Genomic DNA, 18,661 nt, shown 5'->3' with positions numbered 1-18,661 from the left:
AGTCAGTCTGGTGTTGACAAAGGCTTTAACAAAGCCGAAACGTTCACCTCATTTCATATTTCTCTGTGGATTTTCCGCATAAAATGATCAGTGTTTTGTGATCGTCAATTGCATATATATATATATATATATATATATATATATATATATATATATATATATATATATATATATATATATATATATATATATATATAAAACTACCTAGACAACTAGACACGGGATTGAAAAACACCATTTGCCGACGATGTAAAAATAGCCCGGGAAATAAATTCAGAAGACACAAAATTGCTACAAGGCGATCTAGATTGGCTTTTCAAACTGGACAAAAGATTGGCAGAATGGAATTTAATGATGAAATATGTGGGATCTTGAAGGCAGGTAAGGAGTTCCCAGGAGATATCCGCTGACCTTGTGTTGATAGTGCGAAGATCTAGGCCTCGTGAAAAAGATCTAGGCCTCGTGAAAAAGATCTAGGATCTCGTGAAAAAGATCTAGGATCTCGTGAAAAAGATCTAGGCCTCGTGAAAAAGATCTAGGCCTCGTGAAAAGAATCTAGACCTCGTGAAAAAGATCTAGGCCTCGTGAAAAAGATCTAGGCCTCGTGAAAAAGATCTAGGATCTCGTGAAAAAGATCTAGGATCTCGTGAAAAAGATCTAGGCCTCGTGAAAAAGATCTAGGCCTCGTGAAAAGAATCTAGACCTCGTGAAAAAGATCTAGGCCTCGTGAAAAAGATCTAGGCCTCGTGAAAAACATCTAGACCTCGTGAAAAGAATCTAGACCTCGTGAAAAAGATCTAGGCCTCGTGAAAAAGATCTAGGCCTCGTGAAAAATATCTAGACCTCGTGAAAAATATCTAGACCTCGTGAAAAAGATCTAGGCCTCGTGAAAAATATCTAGACCTCGTGAAAAAGATCTAGACCTCTTGAAAAAGATCTAGACCTCGTGAAAAAGATCTAGGCCTCTTGAAAAAGAGCTAGGCCTCGTGAAAAAGATCTAGGATCTCGTGAATAACGCACAGAATTACAGAAAAAGGCGTAGAGAAGACTGGAATTAATTTCTAGCTGTATTAGCAGCAACACAATCCAACATTATTCTTCAGCTTGATCTTGCCACTGTTAAGATCCCATTTAGAATATTCAGTTAAGTTTTGATCTCCGTAGTTAGAATGGATATAAATTCACTTGCACGGAGAAGGCTGGCAAAGTTAATCCCAGGGATAAGACTGTCCTCTTAAAGAGGGATTAAAATATCTTACATTCTCAGGTTTGGAAACTGGGTTGTTGATTTGTGGGGCCTGACGGCTGAGCGGACAGAGCTCAGGGTTGGTAGTCTTAAGGTTCCGGGTTCGATCCCCGGTGGAGGCGGAAACAAATGGGCACAGTTTCTTTTACCCTGATGCCCCTGTTTACCTAGTAGTAAATATGTACCTGGGGGTTGGACAGCTGCTACGGGCTGCTTCCTGGGGGGGGTGTAACAAAAAGGAGGCCTGGTCGAGGACCGGGCCGCGGGGACGCTAAGCCCCGAAATCATCTCAAGATAACCTCAAGATAACAAATGATGGAGTAACATAACAGAAGTGAGATCGATGGATTGTGAAGAGTATATTCTAAACATTCTACCTTCTTGAGGTTATCTTGAGATGATTTCGGGGCTTTTAGTGTCCCCGCGGCCCGGTCCTCGACCAGGCCTCCACCCCCAGGAAGCAGCCCGTGACAGCTGACTAACTCCCAGGTACCTATTTACTACTATGTAACAGGGGCATTCAGGGTGAAAGAAACTTTGCCCATTTGTTTTTGCCTCGTGTAGGAATCGAACCCGCGCCACAGAATTACGAGTCCTGCGCGCTATCCACCAGGCTACGAGGCCCTGGTGGAACTACCTGGCAACAGTTTGTGAAAATCCAATTACTGAGTTGATGGAGGGTGATTGAGGCGTAATATGGCGGCCATAATGAGTAGGTTCCAAACAATTAAGGAGCCTTATAGCGGGCAGCCATTAAACCTTACCGGGAAGCCTTATTACTGCCATAAGGCTTAAGTCTTCAGACTGGCCACTCCCGTAAGCTCTATAAGAGTGCACTTCGCCCCTTTAATGGCCACAATTCTGTAAAAATTGCTGCTTATTTTTCCCCCTTGCGTCCAGGCTTACTCATTACTCACTTACCCACACTCTTACCCACTATTCACTTTACCCACACTTTCTTACCCTCTACTCACTTTACCCACACTCTTCCTTACCCTCTACTCACTTACCCACACTCTTCCTTACCCACTATTCACTTTACCCACACTTTCTTACCCTCTACTCACTTACCCACACTCTTCCTTACCCACTATTCACTTTACCCACACTTTCTTACCCTCTACTCACTTTACCCACACTCTTCCTTACCCTCTACTCACTTACCCACACTCTTCCTTACCCACTATTCACTTAACCCACGCTTTCTTACCCTCTACTCACTTTACCCACACTCTTCCTTACCCACTACTCACTTTATGCACACTCTTCCTTACCCACCATCCACCTAGAGCATACCTGAAGAGGGTTTCGAGAGTTGTTCTACTCCTCGAGCCAAGCCTTAGGCCTTAGGTTTGAGTTGTTATAACTTGGTCCAACAGGCTGTTGCTTGGAGCGGCTTGCAGGCCCCACATATCCACTACAACCTGGTTAGTCCGGCACATCTTGCAAGAACCTATCTAAATGCTTCTCGAAGACTTCTTCCACCTTTGTTCCTGCAATATCTGTAAGGCTTGCTTGGTAGTTTTCTAATGCTAGAGAGAGAGAGAGAGAGAGAGAGAGAGAGAGAGAGAGAGAGAGAGAGAGAGAGAGAGAGAGAGAGAGAGAGACAGAGAGAGATACGACATATAAGTAGCAGTGATGAGTAAGATGTGGGTGTGTGTGTACTCACCATTGAAGGACCAGAGGTGGGCTGGGAGGGAGTGCGCAGCGAAGACCCGGCCCAGACCTAGAGAAGTCAGTGGCCCATCCAGCAGGTACTCCTCGGGCGAGCTGCCATCCGTCTCGCTGCCGCCCGCTGCCGCCCGCGAGAGGAGTGCTGGGATAGTCAGAGGGGGAGCGGTGCCACTGGCGTCCGGCACACTGGAGAGAGAGCGGGCCCGACCGCGGTCACCCGCGCGGTCCCGCGAGGCGCCGCCGCCGCCACCTTGGCTGGCCGACCGCAGCAGACCAACCGCCGACCCGTTCCCTTCACTCTCCGCTGTTCCTGTACACACACACACACACACAAGTCAACTTCAACATGTATATACATACAAAATACATATATATATATAACCTCTGCCTGGAAGAAGGGGACCTTTAGCCTCGGAGAAAGGCGCACACAACACATTATAGGGGATATTTAGGTCTCCCTCTAATACTGTTTCTATGTTCTTATATATATATAATTCAGACACTAGTGCTCTAACTATCCACAACTGTACTAGTGTCACTCCTAGTTTCATTTGAACTAGCAGCATTACGAGGGAAACCCACTTAACAGAATGTAATTTAGATTACCTCATCAACTCGCATTGAGAAAACCAACTGGAGCAATGCAGGGATCTGAACTAGGGACCTGAATTGTTTGTTATTAAAGATTCGCTACTCGGAACAAAAAGTTCCAAGTAGCACGGGCTATGGTGAGCCCGTAGTTGAAGATCTGGGTACCCCCAGCCGCACGTCTCAACCCACTAGGTTAAGGTATGTTAAGGATTCCCACGAGTTAACCTGGAATCCTACTGAATCCACTAGGGACCCTGAGGCCTCCCGAGCTGATACCAAATCAAATTTTCACAAATTCCCCGCGTGCACTCTCCCGCCAAACACACACCGAAACTACGACGTTGGTACAACGTTCGAACAAGATTTAACACCTCCTAACCAGTTATAACAACCAATATAGCAAGTTGTAACAACGTTCTAATACGTCATAAACACGTTAAGCCAAGATGTAACAACTTTATTACAAGTTGTAACAAGCGGAAAATAGAGACAGTTTCGGTTTGTGTTTCCAGGGCTGGCGGTGGGTAAAGTTCTCAATACCCTCCCTACAGATACACAAGGAAATCGTTGCTAACGCGATATATCAGTGAGAACCTCAGTTGGAACAATGCGGTGGGTGGGGGGGGGGGAAAGCTGTTGTGACCTGAATACTCCCCAGTCTGCGTGCCTGAACCCACTGAAACCAGGTCGCAGACCCGAGTCCCCCTGAATTATTCCCATTGATTTTCTCATTGCTATGTCACATCATTGTGATTCCCTTGCGTAAACTTCACAACCTTTCATATAAATATCCAGTTATCAGGTGAATTTAAATCAAATACAAACAAATTCTACACATTTTTAAATGCAAAAAGATAAATACCAAAATTGTATTCAAAAATATATATAGACGGGGAGGGGTGGAAAAGGAATGGAAAGGGGAAGGATAAGGGATAGAAGGATGGGAGAGGTGCCCACTTGGGCCAAGTCTGTGACCAGCCAGAACACGGCAACTACAATACCTAACGATCAGCCATCAACAGCTGCATGGTGGGTGTGCCATTCATAAGACCATTACTTCATCAGAGATCACATGAAGTAAATATCTGTACGCGTGTGTGTGTGTGTGTGTGTGTGTGTGTGTGTGTGTGTGTGTGTGTGTGTGTGTGTGTGTGTGTGTGTGTGTAACATCAGGTAAACACACCCAACCACAATATCAACTCCTTGATGAAACTGTTTCATGTAGTTTCCAAGTAAGTCAACCAATATACTTTTGATCACCAGGACAGCTCGAGCGAATTCCACTGGCACAATTTCCGTTCTCCGGGACAGGAAGCCTGTACTTAGGCTCATCTAGGTCCCCCCTCCATCCCCAGGGCAACAACTGACCCTCAGGATGCAACACAGAACTGACAGGATGTATGACAGGATGTGCAAAATATCTCTTCTGTTAAGCAGAGATCCAATAGGTACGCTGAGAGAGAACTTTTATCGACATCAAGGGGGCGGCCAAAGCCTTTTCTACATGCTCCTTCTTAAGCGTGATGGGCAGAACTAGCCGAGTTCTCGTGGAATTCAGAAGAGAACTTGATGAACAACTCTAGAGAATACCTGATCAACAGGACTGTGATCTATATGTCAGGCTGCGAGAAGCTGCGTTTTAAGAGCCTAGTTGACCAACCAGGAGGCCCGGTCAGAGACCGGACCGCGGGGACGTTGATCCACGGAATCACCGCAAGGTGACTGCAAGGTATAGGCCAACCACTGACCGCAACGGACAACCACTGGATAACTCTGAGCATTGTAAGTACTCATCTTTTCCCTCATTTAAACTCTACCAAGGTATTCAAAACCAGGCGAGGCGTGATGGGAGGGAGTGCTACCGAAGCTGGGAATGGGGGGATGGGCCATTGACCCACTAAGGAAGAGGCGTCAGGGGGGGATGGGGGCCCTTAATACCAAGACATTACCACTAATGCCTACTCCTTTCCTGCTGCAGGGGGAGAGAGAGAGATATATCTGTCCCCGCCAGGATGTGGGAATTGTCTAGTGGCATCGATCATCAACCCAGTGGGAACATTAGCCAAAAATAGCGTTGATTCGACATTGATGTAGTTGACCTTTGGATGTTGTGTCCACTGGGGGAAAATTAATTCCCAACCTTTGTAAAAAAAATCTCTACAGTGTTATTGCAACAATTCGATCAACGTTGCTCCTATATTGAAATAATGTTATCTTGAGATGATTTCGGGGCTTTTAGTGTCCCCGCGGCCCGGTCCTCGACCAGGCCTCCACCCCCAGGAAGCAGCCCGTGACAGCTGACTAACACCCAGGTACCTATTTTACTGCTAGGTAACAGGGGCATAGGGTGAAAGAAACTCTGCCCATTGTTTCTCGCCGGCGCCTGGGATCGAACCCAGGACCACAGGATCACAAGTTCAGCGTGCTGTCCGCTCGGCCGACCGGCTCCCCGTATGTTGTTCCTATGTTGAAATAACGTCGCTCCTATGCTGAAATAATGTTCCTCCCACGTCCAAAAAAACATTGGTCTTTGTGTGATACTCTGAGCATGACACTTGCTTATCACATTGACTGTGCAATTTGATTGATTGATCATGTACATGTGATTACCTGAGCATCCAATTGAGCACCTGTGCCCAATTTTACATATCACACGTGATTAGGAAGCCCAGTTAACGACTGGTTGTCTAACTGATGAGCTAGCTTTCAGTTAGTGTTATTTAACACCCATCTCGAGTATTCATGCCTCCTGTGTGCTAGCAAATTACCTCTTGAATAAACTGTTGTTAATTGTTTCTCTTTGTGCTTGCGTGAAACTACTCCAAGAAGATACTGCTACTCACACAGTTGTCTTCAACACCTGTGTTTACTGGTGGTAAGTCTTTAACACCTGTGTGTACTGGTGTTAAGTCTTTAACACCTGTACAAGCCTATTAAGTCACGAAATCCATAAATTATGATGAGGACCTGAGAGTCTTTCATATTGATTGATATTGAACGCCGACCTGCATGAAGCAAGACCGTCGCTCTACCGTCCAGCCCAAGGCGAGGTAAGGAAACATATGCTGGAACTGGACGTAACAAAGGCCATTGATCTAGACAGACTCTCACCATGAATACTAAAAGAGGGAGGTTATCTTGAGGTTATCTTGAGATGATTTCGGGGCTTTTAATGTCCCCGCGGCCCGGTCCTCGACCAGGCCTCCACCCCCAGGAAGCAGCCCGTGACAGCTGACTAACACCCAGGTACCTATTTTACTGCTAGGTAACAGGGGCATAGGGTGAAAGAAACTCTGCCCATTGTTTCTCGCCGGCGCCTGGGATCGAACCCAGGACCACAGGATCACAAGTTCAGTGTGCTGTCCGCTCGGCCGACCGGCTCCCTACCGGAGCACTAGCATTACGCTGGCCTCACTCTATAGTGCAGGAATGAACCACAACTTAAGTACATAAGTTAAGGGAGCCATGATCACCATATACAACATCCTCAATTGGTGGGAACTGATAGGGCAGATAAAGACGGAAAGGTGGAAGGCGGAGAATGAGTAAATGAGCCAAAGATATATTAGAATGTTTTCAGTGTCAAAATAGTTGATAATGAAATGCCTTAAAGAGTAATGTGGTGGCAGCAGACTCCATAGTTTCAAATGAACATCAATTTCCGCAAGCACAATTAGCAGAGTACAAGCACAGGTACTCCTTGGACTACAAGCACAGGTACTCCTTGGACTACAAGCACAGGTACTCCTTGGACTACAAGCATAGGTACTCCTTGGACTACAAGCACAGGTACTCCTTGGACTACAAGCACAGGTACTCCTTGGACTACAAGCATAGGTACTCCTTGGACTACAAGCACAGGTACTCCTTGATACAGGGAGACAGAGGCGCGGGCACCGTGAACCAGGCACACACAGGAGCCGTGAATATAGCAACTACTTAACACGGGGCGAGGTGTAACCCCAATATGTTTACATAAGCAGGACCTCCCCCCATAACTTGCGAAGCAGCAATTAGCCTAAGTAAAGCAAGGAAGAGCACCACTCCAACCCCCAACCCCCTACCACACCCCCTCCCTCGTCATCCTCACCCACCCAAGTTCCCCCATTACAGGGGCACCATCATCCTGGTGTATGTTGAACACCACATATCCGGTACCTGGTGATCACACACACAGTGGCCCCCGCTCTCTCCAAGGTTCCATATAAATCTCACAAGAACGCCAAGCTGAAGACTTGGCGAGATGATGTTGTTGTTGTTGTTTAAGATTTGCTACTTGGAACAAAAAGTTCCAAGTAGCACGGGCTATGGTGAGCCCGTGGTTGGCGAGAGCTGTTTCCTCACAAACATAACTCTCCAGGAGGGACTTCAGATGCCACGCTGCTTCCCAAGGGGAGGCTCTTCAGGGCTCTGGGGCCAAGGTATATATATATATATATATATATATATATATATATATATATATATATATATATATATATATATATATATATATACATATATATATATATATATATATATATATATATATATATATATATATATAATGTGTGTGTGTGTGGATTTATTGGGAGGTACTGGGAGCAGGTTTTCTAATTTTATATGCCACAACCAGAGCGAGAAGGAGAAATGTTTATATAGATCTTTTCACACCACAGATAAAAAGAGTTTCTTGAGAAAGGAGAGTTCATGGCACCAACAGGAAGTAATCAAAGAAGACCACATTATTAATTATTAATCCCAAATCACACACACACACAACAGCCGCTTGGTCTTAGGCCCAGTGAAAGAAACACGAAACACCGATTTTTTGTCCATTAACCAAAGTTGCTAAAGAGATGTGAGGGAACCGCCAGAATATAAGAGAAGATGTGGTAGGAGACGGCTTACGGGCTATTCATGCCCGTGCCACCTCTTGGGTGGCTATATCTTTATCAATCAGGAGGCCACGGGAGACATCTCCCGTCACGCAGGGTGCAGTCGCACCTCCACAGATCTCCAGTACAGCTCTTGATACTGGTAATGGCTCAAAAGGGCCACCACTTACGGGCTATTCATGCCCGTGCCACCTTTTGGGTGGCTTAATCAATCAATCAATGAATCAGGAGGCGGTGAGAAGGAGGAGGAGGAGGAGGAGGCGGAGGTGAGGAGCAGGAGGAGGAGGTGGTGGTGAGGAGGAGCAGCAGGAGAAGGAAGAGGGAAGGAGTAGTGGAGGAAGAAGTGTACACATACCTGCACTAGTGGAGAGAGCTCTGGAGCGGGTGGCAGCGGCGGCGGCAGCGGCGGCGACGGCAGCATCGGAGGGCCCCCCGCCAGCGAAGCCCGCCCCTGCCCCGCCCCCACCTGCCGTGCTGGCCTTGCCGCCCATCTCTACACCCAAACCCAGTCGCCCACCCAGCCGCCCACGCCCCGTAGCCGCGCCTCCACCATCACGGTGTACCAGTCACACCGCGGCATTCACAACGCAACTCCTGAAACACAAACAATGCAAAGTTGCAACAGTGATCAACACTTATCACCTAAACACCAACCAAACATTTAAACAACCGGGTACTACAGGCTTTGGGTTCTGGGTGTGAGAGGGGAAGGGCCACGCTATGCGAGCTCCGCGGAAAACACTATATATATCTAGGGATATGCGAGTAATATAGGACATGCGAGTAATATAGGACATGCGAGTAATATAGGACATGCGAGTAATATAGGACATGCGAGTAATATAGGACATTCGAGTAATATAGGATATGCGAGTAATATAGGACATGCGAGTAATATAGGACATGCGAGTAATATAGGACATGCGAGTAATATAGGACATGCGAGTAATATAGGACATGCGAGTAATATAGGACATGCGAGTAATATAGGACATGCGAGTAATATAGGACATGCGAGTAATATAGGACATGCGAGTAATATAGGACATGCGAGTAATATAGGACATGCGAGTAATATAGGACATGCGAGTAATATAGGACATGCGAGTAATATAGGACATGCGAGTAATATAGGACATGCGAGTAATATAGGACATGCGAGTAATATAGGACATAACAATCTTCAAATATAAGTCACGTAACTATGCATAATGTGTATACATACCATGTGAATACATACATCATAACAGACAACGCTATCTTGCTACATTATTCATAATACATAACGGTATACTAGATGAGGGGTAACCAATCTATTATACCATATAATAGATGGGTACCCCCATCTTTTATATGGTATAACAATCCAGGCTGATCCAACAGTTTTCTGTAAGGAGTTCCTGACCGAGCAGGCTGTGGTGGATATGTGAACCTGCGGGCCGCTCCAAGCAACAGCCTGTTGGCCTAAGCTCTCACAAGTCAAGCCTGGCCTCGGACCGAGCTTGGGGAGTAGAAGAACTCCTGGAACCCCATCCAGGTATAACCCAGGTATAGTCTACATGTGATGAGTGACTGAGAAGGTAGGGAATCAGCAGCCATCTTATCTTGAGGTTATCTTGAGATGATTTCGGGGCTTTAGTGTCCCCACGGCCCGGTCCTCGACCAGGCCTCCACCCCCAGGAAGCAACCCGTGACAGCTGACTAACACCCAGCTACCTATTTTGCTGCTAAGTAACAGGGGCATAGGGTGAAAGAAACTCTGCCCATTGTTTCTCGCCGGCGCCCGGGATTGAACCCGGGACCACAGGATCACAAGTCCAGCGTGCTGTCCACTCGGCCGACCGGCTCCCCGGTCCAACCAAGGCGACAGTGACTGTGAAGGCACCAACCAATGGTGGCAGTCCCAGTGACCAAAATCAGTTCAGCAGCAGCTCTGGCAAATCCCTGTTATTTATCATATAAACATATACGGCCGAGTCGTGTGGCCTCCAACACGTCTTAGGGTACTGAGAGCTAGCAACGTGGCGCCCTCCAGGAGGCCGTCTCAGCAAGGTCGACCCCACCACACTCTACAGCTGCATATATAGCCTCTACGGTCCTCCTTCAGGTGGCGTGACGGGTCATTATTATATGCTGCAAATGACGTCAAAATTCCGAGAGAGAGAAAAAATGGTGAATTTGGATTATGATAATCCAGGACATGTGTGATAGTGAGTCACTCACGAACGTGGCGCTGGGAAGTAGTTCACGCACCGCTGTATTGTGAGGGTTGGTCGCACTATCTCTCCACCTCTCTCCACCTCTCTCTCTCTCTCTCTCTCTCTCTCTCTCTCTCTCTCTCTCTCTCTCTCTCTCTCTCTCTCTCTCTCTCTCTCTCTCTCTCATCACATCCGGGACCAGCCTGGCGTCCTGTCTCACTAACGCTATTTCCTGTTGGAGTGATTGTACCCGCAACCATCCCCCCTGTAGAACCCCCCCCCCCCACAATCACTATTAGGTTGAGAACACTTAGGTGACACCACAATCTAAGAGTACACACACACACACACACACACACACACACACACACACACACACACACACACACACACACACACACACACACACACACACACACACCTACGGTTCCTTATAAGCGATAAGTTGCTGCTGCTGCTGCTCGATACACCTTCCAGAACGCATAACGCTCTGGATTATTGACGGACATTTGGCTACAACCATTTTCTTTGGAGCGTTGCTAAATGTCAAAGTTATCCCTCTCCGTTTTCTGTGAAGGCCGCCGCCGCCGCCGCGCCTCCAGCAGGGGGGGTAGAAATAGCCTAAGCTACTCTATCCCTTTGAGATGCATTTCTTGCTTAAATCAATAAACATACTTTAACTTCAACTTGAATCTAGCAGGGGAATATTTACTTCGCTTTAGTTCAGCATCCTCAAGTCAACCGAGACTTGAATTGATCAGGATTTGTCACCAGTTCAAAGTAAACCTCTGACTTAGATTTGGGGCCGACCGGCCGAGCGGACAGCACGCTGGACACGTGATCCTGTGGTCTCGGGTTCGATCCCAGGCGCCGGCGAGAAACGATGGGCAGAGTTTTTTTCACCCTATGCCCCTGTTACCTAGCAGTAAAATGGGTACCTGGGAGTTAGTCAGCTGTCACGGGCTGCTTCCTGGGGGTAGAGGCTTGGTCTAGGACCGGGCCGCGGGGACACTAAAGTCCCGAAATCATCTCATGATAACCTCAAGATTTCCCTGTTACCTAGCAGTAAATAGGTACCTGGGTGTTAGTCAGCTGTCACGGGCTGCTTCCTGGGGGGTGGAGGCCTGGTCGAGGACCGAGCCGCGGGGACACTAAAGCCCCGAAATCAACTCAAGATAAGAAGATACGTCTCGGCTCTTATCTCCCAAAAGGAGAGTGAAACAGGTACATTTAAAGAGATAAACTGGCACGGCTCTGCCCCCCCCCCCCCCGCAAGCATCATTGAGGCTTATCCCAAAAGGATGGATCACCCTTAGTTTGTCTCCTATCCCTTGACCAGAGGAAGGATTTCCCCAAGTCCCTCTCAACTGCCGTACAGGTTGTCAGTGCACGCAATCCCCACCCCACTCCTGTACCACAGTAAGGTTACTATCTGAACTACCAGAGTGAACACGGCACTACCAGAGAGAACACGGCACTACCAGAGTGAACACGGCACTACCAGAGTGGTCACGGCACTACCAGAGTGGTCACGGCACTACCAGAGTGAACACGGCACTACCAGAGTGAACACGGCACTACCAGAGAGAACACGGCACTACCAGAGTGAACACGGCACTACCAGAGTGGTCACGGCACTACCAGAGTGGTCACGGCACTACCAGAGTGGTCACGGCACTACCAGAGTGAACACGGCACTACCAGAGTGAACACGGCACTACCAGAGTGAACACGGCACTACCAGAGTGGTCACGGCACTATCAGAGTGAACACGGCACTATCAGAGTGAACACGGCACTACCAGAGTGAACACGGCACTACCAGAGTTATCTTGAGATGATTTCGGGGCCTTAGTGTCCCCGCGGCCCGGTCCTCGACCAGGCCTCCACCCCCAGGAAGCAACCCGTCACAGCTGGCTAACACCCAGGTACCTATTTTACTGCTAGGTAACAGGGGCATAGGGTGAAAGAAACTCTGCTCATTGTTTCTCGCCGGCGCCTGGGATCGAACCCAGGATCACAAGTCCAGTGTGCTGTCCGCTCGGCCGACCGGCTTCCGTGGTCACTATCCGAAACAAAACAAAAAACTATCCTCCCAGAGTGGTCGCCTAAACATCCCAGGATTGATTGATGAAGATTAAGCCACCTAAAAGGTGGCACGGGCATGAATAGCCCGTAAGTGGTGGCCCTTTTGAGCCATTACCAGTATCAAGAGCTGATACTGGAGATCTGTGGAGGTGCGACTGCACCCTGCGTGACGGGAGATGTCTCCCCCGTGTCATCCCAGGGTTGCCAGAAGGCTTTAGAAGAGAGCAGCGTTGTCTGTGTATAAGCCAGTATCCGGAGGCTAGCCACGTTCCCCCCGGCTTGTCGTAAACCCCTGACTCCTTCCCAAATATCCCGACAAATGAGGGAGATGTGCCATCATGTACCGCTCGGTGCATGGTAATGAATACCAAACCTTCCATAATTCATAACCCCTTCCTGTCCCTGCAGTGTCCGCGACCAGGGACACTGCAGGGGACAGTGTCCGTGAGCAGGGACACTGCAGGGGACAGTGTCCGCGAGCAGGGACACTACAGGGGACAGTGTCCGTGACCAGGGACACTACAGGGGACAGTGTCCGTGACCAGGGACACTGCAGGGGACAGTGTCCGTGAGCAGGGACACTACAGGGGACAGTGTCCGTGACCAGGGACACTACAGGGGACAGTGTCCGTGACCAGGGACACTGCAGGGGACAGTGTCCGTGACCAGGGACACTGCAGGGGACAGTGTCCCTACTCAAGGCTGTCCCTGCTGCCCCCTTCCCACACATACATAAAATAAATATACATTTTATTCGTCTTATCTTCTCTCCTGCAAATCAAAAATGTATATTTCAAGTGTGGTGAGAGGTGCAGCTCCCGCAACACTTCCTCATAGGTCGGTCTTCTCAACTCCAGTACAAGTCGTGATCTACACTTATGGACTTTGGTTTAACTTCATCTTTTTTTAAGTAGAGGGGGTTCATCACACCATATATACATATGTAAGATTGGGATCTCGTACATATGTGTAGGGCTCTGGAGGGCTTCCATATCTAGTCGTAATATATTACAACGCATCCCTAGTATTTAAACCCCCCATCTGTCACTACTGTATTGTCTGACACAACCCATCAAATGGCTGGCCTAGTTTGACCCACTTGACCCCCTCCAGTAGTTCCTCTATCTCTGCCCAGTGTGACTAACCTGCATCAATGTTGTCACCAGAGCAGGTCACTTCTACCACAACCCACCAACACCTCATCAACATACCTCATGCTAACTCATAGCTTCCTCCCACTCCCAAAGCAGTTTTTACCTCTTCCCCCCACAATGACCTGCTAATATACAGGGGCCAGAGTCACGAAAGCATTTACGCAAGCACTTACGAACGTGTACATCTTTCCTCAATCTTTGACGGCTTTGATTACATTTATTAAACAGAAACAAGTGTGCACAATATGTACGCGTTTCTATCGTGTCTGGATCTTACCCCCTTATTTCGCCTGCCTGCCAATATTTGATCCCTCTCACCCTAATTTCTCCATCTATCGTGTCTTAATTCTCCCTTAATTCACACTAAATCTCCCTCCACCTGACACTAATTCATCCTTCCGTCTGGCACTAACTACCCCCTTGGCCTAAGCTTAACTCCCCCCCCCGTCTGGCACTCCCCCCCCCCCCGTCTGGCACTACCCTCCCCCCCTCGTAAAGCTGTCATCAGCACATGACCAGACCATTTTCTCTCAGGGACCGCTTAACACAGCTTAATGGTCCGTTCTTGGCCACTACACATTACATCCACTGATCTTAGACCTCCTGATTGGTTAATGTTTTCTGTACCACTCTCCCCACTCTCTCTCTCACTCTCTCCCCAGACACACTCTCCCCACTCTCTCTCTCACTCTCTCCCCAGACACACTCTCCCCACTCTCTCTCACTCTCTCCCCAGACACACTCTCCCCACTCTCTCTCTCACTCTCTCCCCACTCTCTCTCTCTCACTCTCTCCCCAGACACACTCTCCCCACTCTCACTCTCTCCCCAGACACACTCTCCCCACTCTCTCTCACTCTCTCCCCAGACACACTCCCCCCACTCTCTCTCTCACTCTCTCCCCACTCTCTCACTCTCTCCCCAGACACACTCTCCCCACTCTCACTCTCTCCCCAGACACACTCTCCCCACTCTCTCTCACTCTCTCCCCAGACACACTCTCCCCACTCTCTCTCTCACTCTCTCCCCAGACACACTCTCCCCACTCTCTCTCACTCTCTCCCCAGACACACTCTCCCCACTCTCTCCCCACTCTCTCTCACTCTCTCCACTCTCTCTCTCACTCTCTCCCCAGACACACTCTCCCCACTCTCTCCTAAGACTCTCCTCTCCCCAGGTCATTCATACCTGACGCTCGATGTCCCAGACCTGGTCTCCAGAAGGCTCTTGTGTAACATCCTAAAACCCTAAATGACCCCCTTGTTCAAGTTGCGAACAGCAGTCCTTACATTTGGCAAGCTTGCGTATGCTACTGTTATTATTCGGTTTAGGGTGCACCTGAGGTTAGGTAATGCCCGGTGATGAGACCCTCGGCACCTTATGACTTGGCAAATGTTCGCGTCAACACCAGGGCGTGCGCACGCGCGCTCAGGCACGAAAACGTTACTGCAACCACTGGCAAACTGCATCATTTGTATCAGCATTAACAAAAACAATTAGTACGATCATCATATATTTATTGAGATGCCACCCATGTCAATACTCATTATAAAGATCCCGTTACGGGACCTGTCAAGCTGACAGCACGGGTGAGCGATGATACCTTCCACCTCCTTGCATTCACATTCCTTTATACTTAAACCAGCCTGTCCTCGGGCCAAGCTCGTTAAAGTGGCAGCCCTCCCCCTCTCTCCCCAAGACGCATCCGTCCATTTGAACGTATTTTGTATTTAAAAATAGGTTTCTTCTTATATATAAAGTAATGTTATTATACATTAAAGCTCAGCGAAAGGGTTAGGTTATAGGTGTTCAGGTTTCCTTGGCGATTATTTGTATTTGTAAGTACGTGGGTGAATGTTGTTGTTAAAGATTCGCTACCTGGAACAAAGTTCCAAGTAGCACGGGCTATGGTGAGCCCGTAGTCGTGGGTGAAGCATTTATAGAGGTGCGATTCGAACAGAGGTCGTCAGCGAAGCACTGTTCGAAAAAAGTTCGAACGTCATCATTTGTAAGTCGCATGTAAACAGTTTTTCATTCATAAACATGGGGACGGAGGGGGGGGGGGATTTGGCGGATAGATTACCGAGCATTTGGCCTTTGATGATGAGGACGTGCTAACCTAAAATGGCCACCACGCATATCACGTGACCGAGCCTCGACCAACCACCACGACTTCTCGTCGTTCGATCCCCAATGGTCCAGGTGATTGGGCACCGTTCCTTCCCTCCATCCTCTTATCTCCTCAAACTGGCCGATCGATTTCTCCTCTTAATTATTATTTGATTTGTGTGTAAAGGTACGAGGTAACTCCATCACATTTTTATTATTTACAGAAACTGGTGAGAGAACAGACAAGGGCAGAACGGTCGCCCGCTTCCAGCCAAGAGGCGTAGGGGGTGGACCAGAGGCATGTTGGGGGTGGACCAGAGGCATGTTGGGGGTGGACCAGGCATGTTGGGGGTGGACCAGAGATGTATGGGGATGGACCAGAGGCGTGTTGGGTGAACCAGGCATGTTGGGGGTGGACCAGGCATGTTGGGGGTGGACCAGGCATGTTGGGGGTGGACCAGAGATGTATGGGGATGGACCAGAGGCGTGTTGGGTGAACCAGGCATGTTGGGGGTGGACCAGGCATGTTCGGGGTGGACCAGGCATGTTGGGGGTGGACCAGGCATGTTGGGGGTGGACCAGAGACGTAGGGGTGGACCAGAGACGTAGGGGTGGACCAGAGACATGTGTGGGGGGTGGACCAGGCATGGAGGTAGAGCAGGCGTGAGGAGGTGAAGATAGAGAACAAAGTTAGGAGAGTAAAAACAGTGTGAGGAGAGGTGACGGGGGAGGATAATGGCGTCAGCCTTCACACCCCATCGCCCAGGCAGCCCAGCGTGACCACCTTCCTCCTCCAGCACCATCACCATCACCACCACCTCCACCACCAACATTACCACTACCAACACCTACCTTGTGGTGGTGGTGGTGGCTGGTTGGTCTAGTGGGCGCCACCACCGGCATTTTCACTATTCCTTCCCTCCATCGATCAAATCACAGTTCCTATCCTGTCCTCGTCTACCTTTCATCAGGATAGACTGAGCTATAGATCTTCCAACCCTGGAGAGAACAAATACTGGAGTGGATATGATCACAACATACAAGATACTGACGCGAATGACAAGGTGGATAAGGACAGCTTCTTTAATGTTCCAGAAAGGAGGAGGAGAGGACATAGGTGTATCTTGAGGTTATCTTGATACGATTTCGGGGCTTTTAGTGTCCCCGCGGCCCGGTCCTAGACCAGGCCTCCACCCCCAGGAAGCAGCCCGTGACAGCTGACTAACACCCAGGTACCTATTTTACTGCTAGGTAACAGGGGCATAGGGTGAAAGAAACTCTGCCCATTGTTTCTCGCCGGCGCCTAGGATCGAACCCAGGACCGCAGGATCATAAGTCCAGCGTGCTGTCCGCTCGGCCGACCGGCTCCCTCCTGTATGCTGGAAAACGCACATGATTCGGATATACGGACAAGCCGCCATAATTGCGGAAAGATGCACAGGTTTCGTACCGGTCAGCGTTAATGCTCCATGTATCCTGGTCCAGATTTGTTGAGTACATCACCTAAGAATGTTAGAAATTTACTTATGCCCCGGGTTCCCGGGTTCGATCCCGGGCGCCGGCGAGAAACGATGGGCAGAGTTTCTTTCACCTATGCCCCTGTTACCTAGCAGTAAAATAGGTACCTGGGAGTTAGTCAGCTGTCACGGGCTGCTTCCTGGGGGTGAAGGCTTGGTCGAAGACCGGGCCGCGGGGACACTAAAGCCCCGAAATCAACTCAAGATAACCTCAAGATAATCAAGGTACCTGGGAGTTAGTCAACTGTCACGGGCTGCTTCCTGAGAGGCCTGGTCGAAGACCGGGCCGCGGGGACACTAAAGCCCCGAAATCAACTCAAGATAACCTCAAGATAATCAAGGTACCTGGGAGTTAGTCAGCTGTCACGGGCTGCTTCCTGAGAGTGGAGGCCTGGTCGAAGACCGGGCCGCGGGGACACTAAAGCCCCGAAATCAACTCAAGATAACCTCAAGATAAGATAGGCCGGTCTCGACGCCCCTACTAACCTTGGCTTCCAGTAGAAATTTGAACTATTTTGTCTCTTTTGTATCGTTACAGGAAGATAAGTTGCAGAGCTTGACAGTTCTTGTTGTTGTTTAAGATTCGCTACCTGGAACAAAAAGTTCCAAGTAGCACGGGCTATGGTGAGCCCGTAGTGCCTTGTGCCTGACAGTAAGTAACAATCAAGTGTCTGGAAGTTTAAGACGCATGTTGACCAGACCACACACTAGGAAGTTGAAGGGACGACGACGTTTCGGTCCGTCCTGGACCATTCTCAAGTCGATTGTCTCAAGTCGATTGTCTCAAGTCGTCTTTAAGACGCTTAATCCACACCACTGCTAATAAAGTGACCACGGTTAGTACGGTCCCTTCTGGACAACACCACATCATGAGCCCGGTGATAGAGACCACATGATAGAGCCCAGTAGGCTCAGGAACCTGTACACCAGTTGATTGACAGTTGAGAGGCGGGACCAAAGAGCCAAACCTCAACCCCCGCAAGCACATCTAAGTAAATACAACTAGGTAAATACATCATACTGGTCTAAGACAGACTGAAACGTCGATCAATTGGTTGATTGATGAAGATTAAGCCTACCCCAAGAGGTGGCACGGGCATGAATAGCCGGTAATATATTTTTTGGAGTGAAAGATATCTTTGGTGGTGAAAGGATATCCTGTATGCTGAACGCGTCAGTCCATGTGGTTGCTATCGCGGGGGAGGATAC

General features: G+C 48.8%; 1 protein-coding gene across 4 annotated transcripts in view; it reads right to left on the bottom strand.

Moving 5' to 3' along the window:
• LOC123769184 (E3 ubiquitin-protein ligase ZNRF1) overlaps window positions 1–18,661 on the bottom strand; it is a 114,209-nt gene that overhangs the window by 48,342 nt on the left and 47,206 nt on the right. For all 4 annotated transcript variants that reach the window (XM_045760198.2, XM_069310013.1, XM_045760199.2 and 1 more), the window contains 2 exons: window positions 8,744–8,982; window positions 2,916–3,230 (listed from right to left, as the gene is read on the bottom strand). In XM_045760198.2, coding sequence (XP_045616154.1) covers window positions 2,916–3,230; window positions 8,744–8,879 — 451 coding nt within the window. In that variant the 5' untranslated portion in view covers window positions 8,880–8,982. The remainder of the gene's footprint in view (window positions 1–2,915; window positions 3,231–8,743; window positions 8,983–18,661) is intronic.

This window comes from Procambarus clarkii, chromosome 66 (genome assembly GCF_040958095.1).
Source record: "Procambarus clarkii isolate CNS0578487 chromosome 66, FALCON_Pclarkii_2.0, whole genome shotgun sequence".
Classification (NCBI taxonomy): Eukaryota; Metazoa; Arthropoda; class Malacostraca; order Decapoda; family Cambaridae; genus Procambarus; species Procambarus clarkii.
The sequence above is the reverse complement of the archived record's forward strand: the minus strand, read 5'-3'. Positions and strand labels throughout refer to the sequence as shown.